The following is a 12,696-nucleotide window of genomic DNA, read 5'->3' as shown; positions in this document are numbered from 1 at the left end:
GAATAAACCAAAGACTCAACTGTAATGAATTCAACAGTGATATATGACAGTCCTCAGAGGCGCACAGAATAATCTGAGCCAGCACCCAAAGCTTTGAAAAGGCCAGACAGACATGCTATTTCCTTGAGAAATGTGATCTCAATTATACTAGTTTCATGAAAGGATAGATTTTTATCACAAATCCATATTAATCCTTTTAACTCCATTCTAAACTTCTACTGAGCAAAAAGAACCTTCTTTTGTTTTACATTTTGTGACTATCATGTTGATAACCCTACACAGGGCCAACCCACAATAGGGAGGAAAAATTAAAATTCCTACACGTGACTCTGCCCAAAATATGTCTTCTAAAAGCAGGGAACCATGGTCAGAGAACTGCTCTCCGATAACTATTGTGAGCTGCACATAGCCTAATCTTCTCATTTCTATGATCACCTATCCCAACACATGCAAACTCAAAAAGCACTTGACTCAGTCATCAAATGCAGAATTAAGATATATCTGTTAAAAAAAAACAACACTACTATGATAAAATCTAAAAAACTTACAAAGTATCAGAATTAACAAAAGGCTATCAAGGCAGATTAAAACCCACAATATTTACCAAAAGAAAACTCTCTTCCTCGTGGCTTGAAGCCCATATTGGATCCATTGGTTTGAGAATTAGTTCGAACATCTGTTGTTTGTGGTTTATTAGGACCTGCAGAAATGAACAAACATATCTACATCTATATAGTGTAATATTTAAGAGCAAGAGAGAGCATACCAGTAACCATCTTGTGAGAGAAACAAAAATGATGAAATATGGCAATTGATTACTAAGTAAAACTTAAATTTTGAGTCAACCGTGGAACAAAAATGCTGTTTAGAAGTGCTTTAAGGACTGTGGAATTAAAACATAACATACTTTAGCATCATTTAGTCACTGTCACCCTTCTGTATTATTTGCCTTAAAACAAGTTCTCATTTCCCTCTTTGGAATGAAGGATCCAAATGTGTTGTGAAATAATCTCTGACAGAGCCATCGTTCTTCCTATAACTTATAATGTTAACCCGAAATGAAAAATAGAACTGGTATCATGAAGTTAAATTAAGTTTTTGACATAGGGCAAAACTTAGAGACCATTTTTTAAAATAATATAATTGTACTGTGAATGAAAGGTCTTCTGCAGTTACTATTGCAAGTTACTTTTATAAGAATATTCCCTAAAGGAAGATTTCCTACCTTCTTCAACAGTCACCTCAATCTCTGGAACCTTTGAATTGCTTGCAGGACTTCTTGCTCTCTTTGAACTCTTTGGACTCAATGCTACAAATCAACAATACTGTTACTCTTCAGTAATGGACATACTGTATAGCTCCCAAAAGACAGTATTTGTAAACATCCCACAAACAAAATAATCTGACATATAATGTGTATTGTTTAATGGTATGCTTTATAAAAGCAAAACAATGCAAGTAAGATCACATACTTTAAAAAGTGAATTTATTGCTTGTGAAATAAGTGGGTCTGACAGACGCTCATTCAATATTCACTACAGGTAATATCTTTGGCACACTGGTTTTAAATGGAATTTACATCTTTGGTACTTTTTATTATCTAAATCCAAAAAGTTGATTCATTTTGATATTTATAAAGATCTTTATCTTGTAAATGACTTGAGAGTTTCTCTAAGAAATATGTCTTATTTTTTAAATACAAAAATCCAATTTATATACTAGATGATGCTGTTAACAGTAAAATCAATGTGACGCAAGAGCTTTGTAATTTATGTCCTTTACATCCTCCAGATTTGTGTTGCTCCAGATCATAAAATAAATGAATGGTATAATTAATTGGTGTGCTCTTAAGCAGATTTTAATGTGTCACTTTTGTTACATTTCCCAATGTTTTAAAAAAGAATATAGGTTTTGTGTTTTTCAGAAAACTCTTTGGGCCAGATTCTACCACTCTTGCTCATGTTAGGTCGCACCTCTCTCTATCAGTAGCCCGCACTGTTTTCAAGTACTAAGCTGTTAGTCAGGTAATGGAAGCAGAATCTGGGCCTCTGAGGTGAGGGCAGTATGGAATGTTTAACCACTTACCTTTAGTGTTTACTTTACTAGCCAATCCAGCAGGCAAATAAGAAGTGACAAGCTCTGGCCTAAAAATGTAAAATATGTTACAGAATGCAGTCTAATAAATTAGAGATACAAAAAGTAGTACAATGAATTATTTACATATTTATTGGGATTCAGACAAATTTATATAAAGTCATTGCAACAGTCTTTTAGATCATGAAGTATGGGTGAGTCAATGTAAAGTAATAAGAAAGTTGCAAAAGGCAAGGAGATTTTGAATTTACTCTAGGGGAGAAAATGCTTCAAGATGCAGAACTACTATCTTTCCTAGATACTCACTGCATGACACATCAATTAGGCACATACACCCCATTTTGTGAAATTTAATCAGGAAGGCATGGCCTTTTATCAGAAAAAGTGAATGTGCCAAAATCGTTCACTTTGTTTTATCTATAAAAAACATTAGGCAGCATTTAAAAACCCAAAACCCAAAAGCTCCAGGAAGAGCTTCATATAATTTTAGCAATCAGCAGTTAAAAATAAACCAAATGATAAACTTACTTTTTAACAATAAATTTGATTTTGCCACTTCCACGGACAATTCTTTCAAGGCGTGGAATTCCAAACCATGTGGGACTCCGGAAGGGGATTCCTTCTGGCAAACCTTCCACATACAAGTACTCAGGATTCGATTCAAACACAGGGTAGGGAACCTTCACCGCCTCTGAAAGCCCCAGGGCTTGGGCTGAAAATAAAGATGATGTGATGAGCTCAGATGGGAGGCATTTTATTTCAATTGTTCTTAGTAAGGCTGGCATTTTTATTAGTTATAGTGGCAGTAGCACCCCTAATCAGAATCAGAAAAGGATGAAAGAAGGGGTTTAAAACAACTTTCCCACCATCATTCCAGTTTGGAATCACTGCATGTAGTGATTTTGCGGATCTTGCTAGATAGGATCTTGCAATAATTATCATTCTAGGTCCACAGTATCTACTACGGTTTTATATGAGTTCCTTTCACCTAAGGATCTGAAAGCCCTTTATGAATTTGCATAAATATAATTAATCCCCTTTTTAGAGAAACCTAGGCACAGAGAGTATGGATATGATTTGCCCCATGTCACATAGCAAGCCACTAGCAAGAGTGGGGAATAAAACGCCACATTTTTAATATTTGTTTTAATTTATTATGCACCACAATACTCCTTGTACAGAAAATTGTTTTAAAACAGATTAACACTACAACAAAGTTTATTTAAGGTTTAACTCACCAAATTTCAGATTAAATATCTCTTCCACTTGCTTCCTTAGTTTTGTGATTCTGACATTCCAATCTTCTTTGACTGAAAATCAAAAATAGATGCATCTTGGGTTACTGAGTTAACAACGGATATTTGGGGAAAAGTGGTAGTCCTAAACATATTTCTTTTACCACTGGAGTCTAACTATCAATGCAAAAACTGTCTTACTTTCTAAGGTGCGCAATCACAATTTGGTATAGAAGGAGTTACATGTGTACTGCTTATTATGGTAACTGAAATTCTATACAGAATATATATATAATAATGGGAAAATATGTCTAAGCATGATTATAAATCTCTATCACTGTCCTAAGTGTATGAACTTGTCCTTCAGGAACCTGGGCAGTGGGAAGGAATTATTTTAGTGGCTTTGACAGAACCGGAATTATTAATGATTTTAGCTCATGAGATTAAAAATCTTTAGAACAGAACATGAAGATTTAGAGCATTGTCATAAATTTTGACTATCAAAAATAATTTAGTCTTGCTTTTATTATAAAAGAAAGTTGGTGACAGAAAGCAAGCCAGGAGCCAATTTTCTAAATTAGGTGGAGAGGGAGGCAGGGAGCATGTTAGTGGAAATAAAAAATACTTAAATATACTCATTTTATTCCTCAACAAACAGTGCAATTATAATTATTGATCATATCCATTGAGGAGAGAGAACTTGTACTGTAGCAATGAAATCAACATTTTTTAAAAAGGCATATGTATGAAACAAGCAATATGTGCACAAGATCACAGGCTCAAAATCATATTTCAAACAAACAAATTATCTGGTCCATTTTACTTCTAACCCCTTCAATTATAAAAAACAAAGAATGTTCATAATTTTCACCATTTATGTTGTTTACTAATTTAAAAGAGTTCACATGGACCCCGTCCTGCAAGCATTTAACACACAATCTTATGCATAGAAGAAAGTATTTGCAAGATTGGGGCCTTAACTTGGCAAGTGAAAAAAATATACTGAACAGCTTTATTTTTAGATTTCTAGTGCCACCACACGAGAAGCACAAGGGAATATTGTCTGGGCAGAACACACATGAGAGGAAGTTTTCTATCCAACCAAAGAGCACCATAATATTCTTACTAGCCAAAATAATTCTTGAATTTTTTTTAAATACAAAATCAAAATGATATCCCCCTAAACTATCTATATTTATTGCTCTGCAAAACTAACATTTTGAATTGTTCGAAAAAATTGGTATGTGTGTTCGGGACACACAGTCTGCTTTACTAACAATGGCACAGAGGACATTCTCTAGTTTTGCCTTATGACTAACTGCCAGGAAAGAATGTTGCATCCAGTGGTTTTCACTAGCGTTTCAAGCCAAACTGAACATTTTTTCTGTTTATTTGTCTAACTTGTGCCCTGGATATGTCCACAGGCAACATTGTGTGTGTATTTACAGCACTAGTCTTTCCCAGTAGCTGATGACAGATATAACCACCAGTGGGAAATCAACATGTCATTCTGATTACTCTATGAGGCAATTTTTTTTTTAAATGGTGAATGCTGCATGCCAGTTCTTCCAGAAGTAAGATGCTATGAAAGCAGTTTCTGTCGTCACTAATATTGTTCATACTTATTGTTGCAGTTATCTTGTACAGTAGGACAATGAGCAACAGCTTTGGCAGCAAGACTGAAATTAGATGCTGCCTAACTCTGCAGTGCAGCTTTCAACAGGCTACCCTATCTCCACATACAAGTCTTGTCCCTGAAAGCCAAGAAAAATCCCTAATATGCTTTGTTAAGACGTGGATACTATTGAACCACAAACATTTGGTGGAACAAGTGACCTGCATTCTCTGGTTAGGTAAAACCTAACATTTTTTGTGGTTCTATGGATTGAAAATTGTGCATACAGCCCCTTGACTAAATCAAACTGTGCTTTGATTAAAGTGACCAGGTACCAATCTGCACATACATGGTACCTCTGACCTGATGATCTCAACATGTTTTACAAATAAATTCAGTGTCATAACACTGCTGTTTGGTAGATATTGCACCCAGGTGGGTAAGTGGGGCTAGAGAAATCTAGTAAAGCAGGTTCCTAGTCCTGTGTCACCACCACTAGGGGACTCACCCTCTTATATGAAATAAGTTCTGAACTTTATAGTGTACATAGTGATGAAATACCAGTGTATTTACAAAACGACATCTGATCTATCATTTCCTAGCAGCTCCCTTATTTTAGGAGATTAAAAAAAAGGAGGCCTGAAAGAGTCATCTGGGTTCTTTTCCTTCACTACACTTTATGGTTCTTTAAAAAAATCATTCTGGAAAAGGAGAGGTACTTCTCACTTTTAAAAGATGATTATGATCACACAAGACATTAAGAGCCTCAAGTTTATAGAAAGATGCGCAGTGACTTCCATGGGCTTTGGATTAGGCCCCAATAGAACTTCTTGAGAACTTAAGTTTCTCTAGGTTTTAAGTCTGAACCATTCAATTTCTAAAGTGTCAGAGGTTAGCTGGACACCAACCATAATGTGTTTCAGATCATTATTTTCAAGGATGGCTATATTGGTTTCTTATAAACCTTGTGAAGAACATACCAGTATTCCCAGAAGCAAAAATATTATTGTGCTTCATTTTCTTTAAAAAATGATGTAGTGCTCCAAAATTTGTTTCCCACACCAAACACCCCCTCCCTCCTACACACAAAAAAAATTTCCTACTCAGTAAAGTGAGGAAGAGAGTTAATTGTCAGCCAAGATATATTTATATCAAACACACTTGCTCTTACAAAGATTGTGGTTAATTTCTAATTTAGCAAAATATGAAAGATTCCTTCAAGTACAAATATATTAAAGAGAGTTTACTCTTATTTATACATATTTGGTACCACTTTAGTCATGCATGGAGGTCAGAAAAATTAATTTCATATATTTATTCTGCATATGGATATATAGATGGAACTTGCATACAGTATGCATCCTACCTGGCGTATTTGATCTTGGTTGAGTAACTTCTGTTGGACTGAGAGTTAGTAGTTCTGGCCTGTAATTAGAGAGTATAGAACAATTTGATAACCTACAGTCTCTGAATAATGATATTTTTGTTTTTAATATTATTTATTTCAAATTGTCACCAAAATAGGTTAGTTGCTATATAGATATTTAGGAAGATTATGGCCTAAATTGCGAACACCAATTTTCTTTGCAATGTGAAATATCTTCTGTCTGCCTGGTACCAGAACTCAGAATGCTTTATGGTGTTATAAAGCTGAAAGCTTTTATTTTTCTTCAATCAATCAATCAATCTCTTGGCCTTTTCCTCTTGCTTTTTCAATTTATGCACTAAAATGTTCACCTACCTTTTGATTACAAATTTTATTCTGTTGCCCACTTGAATAATCTTTTCCAGCCGAGGGATTCCATACCAGGATGGACTCCTAAATGGAATGTTCTCTGGCAGACCCTCCACATAGAGATCACTGGGGTGTGCCTCAAATTTCTGGTATGGGACAGCCTTCGGCTCAGTGCTCCCTAGGGCCTCAGCTGTTAGAATAACAGAAATTCAACAAAATAAATCCAATGATAGATCAGTCCAGCCAAACATTTTGATTCAGCAAAAACTATCAAAGTCTCTGGGCCATCACATAAACAGTAACATTACGTACTAGCATAGCAAAGAATATCCAAACCCACTGGACTCCAAGTTGAAGACACAGAGTTTAGTGGACTAATTATCATAGTGTCCCATCTGATGTTCAGTACGTAGCCCACCAACAGTGCTGGATTGAAGATTAATGCCAATGGGTTTGCACAGGAGAAAAAGTCAAAGCAGGATTGGGCTCAAAACGATTTGAACTTATTTTCATACAGTATCACACTTTCAGTAGTTTCATTCTTGACCTGTATACGTTCCTATGTAGGCTGGGGAAAAACAGCATTCAAATTCAAAAAGCCCAGAAATGCTCAGCTATTAATCCTAACAGTGCCACTGATGTTATACTGTACACTGAAAAATAAGCTGACTGTTTGCTTTACCACAACTAGAGAGAAAAATCCAAATACAAAAGGAATCAGAACCATAAAAGGTAACTTTACAGATGAACTTTACTGTAAATTTACCCTTTTGAATAAACATTACAGCAATGAAAGATTTATTTTTGCTTAACAGTCAGGATTTCAAGCATCTGAAAAATTTTCATTCAAGAGTTTCATCCACTTATGCCTCAGAAGGATCCAAGAAAGCTTTCTTAAGGATAGCTAAGATGAAATCAGCCTACTGTGGGTTAAAAGCCACACAGGAAGTTGGAATACTAGCAGTGTACTCACCAAATTTTTTACAGAAAAGTTGATCTACCATCTTCCTTAATTTGGTGATTCGGGCATACCACTCTTCTTTCACTACAATTAACAGTAACAGAACAAAAATAACTTTCCTTAATTATTTTGTTTAACTGCAAGATTGCAAAGACAAGTGACACACAGTTGCTATTCACTAACACTATAAAACAAGGCATGGGTTATAAGTTTCCCCAACCATAAGGATATCAAGAAACGTGAGTACACCTCATTTGTCTTCATACTACTTCTATTAAACCCTTCAGTAAAACAGCAAAAGGGGGCTGGATTTAAAAATCACAAAAGCAAGGATAGTTACGCTTTGCACTCCATCCTTAGCATATCCTATGCCTACAACCACTTGAATTTGGTCCTCAAAGCAGATGGGTGAAGAGGTTCACAACAGTGGGTGATCTTACTTTGCGGGTGACATACAATACCTTAATGCAATTGGTTAAGGATGGAATGACATCCTTAAATCTTATTTCTGTGCTTAATGTAAACCCTTATTTTTTTAAACACAGGTATTTAATATTTGTTTTTCTTTAAATACTAGTACATGCCCGCACAAAGAATGATACACAAGCTTCACCAATGCAGACTCTTACTCCTAGGTCTCATGCCTCTACTATGGTCTCAGGAACTCTCTAATATTCCCAATTCCCCCTCTCAGATCAAGGTTGACAATGTGCATTTTTGGGGTTTAGGAGGCTTATATGAGCTACCATCGCTTCAAGCTACATTACAATTTATATAGACTCTTAACATCCAGCTTCAAACAATTAGCAAAACCTGACCCTGAAGTGGGGACAGGTGGTAGGATAATAACTTAATCAAAACATGTTGAAGAAAGTAATTTTCCAATTATCATACACACAATGCTATATGTATTTTTCTTTAAAAAAAACAAAACAACAAACTCAAACAAAAAAGAAACCCCATGTAATCCTTTGTCTTCCAGGTTTGGGGGAAAAGAAACTGATGGATATGGATTATAATGTTGATAAATGTTTGCATTGTTAGCATTGAGTGGAGGCAAAAGAATGCAGGAGTTTTTATCTATTGAGACTATTTACCATTGGAAAAAGGATCAAGGAGTAATATGAATTACCTTTTGCATTATAACAAGAGAATAGTCACATTCTCTTAGTAAGTCTTGCCTTATGCCAGTAGCCATGAAGATAACCAATATCACCATTAATATACCGTATTTTTGGCACATAACAGCCTAATCTCACACTTCAGTTTAAATACATCAACTTAACCAAAAACATACTCTGATTAATATACCTCCCTAGCCACTAAAATGGCATCAACTGTGGAGATAGAAAGCCTACCCTGTCAAATTAATAATCAAATCATAGCATCTCTACTTGGCCAATTTCATCTGATAGGTTAGCTCAGTAAGACTCTTAAAAGTGAAAAAAATGATACAGCCAGTTTAGCCATTCACATCTCATTTTACCTTCACCACCTGTATGCAACACATTTGGTTTAAATTCAGGTTCATAAATGCATTGTTCTGGACCTCATGTTATATTTTCTAAATACAATAATAATATCTAGCTCCTATTTAGTGCTTTTCATCAGTAGATCTCAAAGTATGTTACAAACAAGGTCAGTAACATAATCTGTATGTGCTTATTGTAAATACATTTACAATTATGGATACGGCATAAATGAATATCCAGCATTTTTTGCCCATTCCCATTTTGCAAATTTTGGTGTGGTATGTTATCAAGGATTTTGATTTTTAAGCCCATCTAAGCCTTCAATATCAAAATCATCATCTGACAGACCAGACCATCCCACTAGTGAGTTTTTCAAACTCTGAATTTGAAAAGTATTAAGTTTTAATTTTTCTGGCTTGACAACAGTATTTCCAGCCCAGCAGTAGTGTAGAGTTACAATGTAAGCAAACTTTATTTCATACAGACCAAGGTCTCTGCATCTTGGTTGTCAGGTTGAGAGGGGAATAAATATTGGGAGTACTGCTAACTAATTGCAACATATTTCCAGGAAACTAGTCTTTTCATTTACTTGCTGAAAATATATTTCTGAAAAACTTTTATTCCAAAACCAAAAGGTATCTTTGCCATGCATTATACTAAAAAATAGGTTGTAGCAGGACAGGAAGGACACAAAGTGAATACCACTCATGCCTCTTTATGAATAGAAGACATTTAATCATATTGCTGTTATGCAATCCAAAAGTTTAGAAGTCCTACCTCCTGCAGCTGGTTTGTCCAGCGGTGCATCTTCTCGTGTTGAATTCAAAAGCTCATGTCTGAAAAAATTTAACAAATATACATTCTTCAGCATTAACATAGCTTTTGACACGTTTTTACCAAATAGGAAGTTATTTGCTACAGGGCTGTATGCTATTCTACTCTTAGTTACCGCTGTGGGACCAGAACAGTATTCAGAATCCCCAGCATACTGGTTCTAGTCTCTGCTCCAAGGGGCTTACAATATAAGTCCATACAATTTCATTTAGCAAAAATGTTCAAGTTCATTCTTAAATTTTTTATTTTTCTTCCCATGTGGAATGAAAAAAGATTTTCAAGCCTCCAATGTTGCCATGATAAAGAATGCTTGTTCTCCAGCCAGCTCTGGTTACTACACACAACAAAAGTAATGGAAAGGTAACAGAATTGCTGTACTTTATTAAGGATCCTTGGCTTGTGACCAATTTAGGAAGAGTGGAAGATAGTCTATGAAAATCAAAATCTCTGTTCAGAGATTTTTTTTCCCCCCAAATGAGACAAAGGTGGCAGATCTCAAAGATAATAATCAGTTGCAGAATGGAGTCTGTGCTCTCACTGCAGCCTCATCTTACTTTCCTGTGGACACCCACGACAGGCTTTGCACAGATATCACTGAAACATATACCCTGGAAATCTGGGAAACTAATACCAATGCTGAAGGGAAGGCAACATATGCAAACAAAACATTTCCCTCTTCAGCTAATTATGGTCTTGAGCCAAAGCTCATGGCAGTCAATGGAGAGACTTCCATTAACAGCATTAAACATGTAAAACTGACAGTTGTCCTGTATCTTAGCTTCATTTATATTACTTGCACTATCACATCTGACTGAAGTGAACCACCAAGCTATTAATGGTGAATGTCACACACTACCAGTCACTGGAGAACTGGAGACAATATGCTGATAGGAAAAACAGACGAACAGAACCATAAAAACCTGAAATTCACACCTAGATCCTCAGCTGGTGTAAACTGGCATAGCCCCAAAGTCAATGGAGTTATGCCAAATTACACTAGCTGAGGATCTGGCCCATGATATTAGAGAAAATTCTTCACCAATTGGGATCTTGTACTATCAGCGTTGTGGTGTCAAATCTGTGCCTGAATAATGCTTTAGTGGTTTGACAGAAAAAATTACTTCTTGCTAGCACTACAAAACCATCTGTTGGTAGTAATCAATTTGGAAATTCTCAGAGACAGTGAAGAATTTTGGTTAGTGCACAGTATGAAGAAAGGAAGAGTGAAAATAAATGCAGAGCTCCTTACTTCTTAATCACAAACCGTATCCGCTCCTTGGCCAGCAGTATCCTCTCAAGGCGTGGGATCCCATAGGTAGATGGCCTCCTGAAGGGAATTCCTTCTGGAAGTCCTTCCACATACAAGTCTTCTACATGCGACTGGAAAAGCGGGTACGGGATAGACACTGGACCTTTTGCTTTTATAGCTTGAGCTTTAAGATAAAAGGAAAATAAAAACATTAGCATAGCTCATCACCTTATCTAACCTATTTGCTTGGTGCTAATCTGAATAATATAAATACAAGCAGAGAAGCAGGCAATAAATGCTTATTATCACTCTACCCGCCTAACCATTCTATTTATGATTTATTTACAGTGGGAACTTCTCCCATTCTCTCTCTCATATGAACCCCACAAGCAAAGTTTCTTTTCTTCTTTTCTCATTTCTCAGCAAAAATTTAGCAGCAGAGACTGCACCTGTTACAAGGTTTCATCTTACTTAGGTTTCATTTTCTAGTACATTGTAGAGTATCAGCTAATCAAAACTACAAACCAAGTATATTTTTCGACGCATTAATTCTGAGTTTGCCAACATGGTAACAAAAATTCAGTAATTCATAATGGGCTTTCAGTCTTTAGAATGACTTAATGAAGTTCTACTTTATTTCAATAGTTAAGGAATTGACTGATGGAGCTAACAATACGTTTCTTATAAGGCCAAGAACAAAAATGTGGTCTTAAAAACAACCAGTCTTCAAAAATAAAAAGCCAATAGCTCATTCATTGGTACCATCGTCAGAAAATAACCTCAGTATGCCTTTACAACAAGAAGAATATTAATCCCAAGTATTCTCTATTACCAACCAAGCTGTTTGGTGTATTTTGTTGTTTAGCTATGAACATTAGAAGCAAGGTTAACTAGGGAGAAAGTGTTTTAATGGACCAAAATCTGCTCTGGGGTAACTGCATATACAACTCACTGACTTTAATGATGTATCTGAGGGCAGAATTTGGCCCTGAAAGTGCAGTCAGTAATGCAAAGAAACCATCCTTCTAAGATACCATCTACACTCCAAGACAAACCATGAGGCTTCTCAAGTAAATTTAAAGTTAACTATGACATTGCATACATAGCTACAAAACCAGTTAAGTATTTCAAGACACGATGCTTTATACAGTCTATACTGAAGTATAGCATCTTAGAACAACAGGTAAGTTCATGAAGGCAGAGCACCACGTACCAGCTCCAACTCTTTCCCTAACTCCTTGTATTGGCTAGATATTGCACAAGACTTAGTAGTGAAATGTCATGCTGTAGGCCTGGACCTGTTCCCTTTACAGTTAATAGGAGTTTTGTCAGAGATTCCAGTAGAATCAGGATGAGGTCCAGTAAGTGATCCACTAACTAGAAGTGCAGCAATCTGAGTTAAGGCCAACTCAGAGTAATCTCAGCTGCGTTAATGACTTCTGAAAGTATACGGGAGTCAGGGCACTTTCTCAAGTGACATAATTCAATGTGGAGGCAGCCA

The 12,696-nt window shown here is 35.9% G+C and overlaps 1 protein-coding gene across 4 annotated transcripts in view; it reads right to left on the bottom strand.

The window, feature by feature from the left end:
- The window catches only part of GTF2I (general transcription factor IIi), a 73,117-nt gene that overhangs the window by 17,115 nt on the left and 43,306 nt on the right, over positions 1–12,696 (bottom strand). For 3 of the 4 annotated variants that reach the window (XM_044993819.1, XM_044993818.1, XM_044993820.1), the window contains 10 exons: positions 11,196–11,379; positions 9,890–9,948; positions 7,653–7,724; positions 6,686–6,869; positions 6,311–6,369; positions 3,333–3,404; positions 2,623–2,806; positions 2,086–2,144; positions 1,226–1,309; positions 605–700 (listed from right to left, as the gene is read on the bottom strand). In XM_044993819.1, coding sequence (XP_044849754.1) covers positions 605–700; positions 1,226–1,309; positions 2,086–2,144; positions 2,623–2,806; positions 3,333–3,404; positions 6,311–6,369; positions 6,686–6,869; positions 7,653–7,724; positions 9,890–9,948; positions 11,196–11,379 — 1,053 coding nt within the window. Of the gene's footprint in view, positions 1–604; positions 701–1,225; positions 1,310–2,085; positions 2,145–2,622; positions 2,807–3,332; positions 3,405–6,310; positions 6,370–6,685; positions 6,870–7,652; positions 7,725–9,889; positions 9,949–11,191; positions 11,380–12,696 lie in introns of those variants that run through there. The other variant, XM_044993821.1, reaches the window with a different exon arrangement.

This window comes from Mauremys mutica, chromosome 19, assembly GCF_020497125.1.
Source record: "Mauremys mutica isolate MM-2020 ecotype Southern chromosome 19, ASM2049712v1, whole genome shotgun sequence".
Classification (NCBI taxonomy): Eukaryota; Metazoa; Chordata; order Testudines; family Geoemydidae; genus Mauremys; species Mauremys mutica.
Note: the sequence above shows the minus strand (reverse complement) of the source record. Positions and strands in the feature narration are given on the sequence as shown.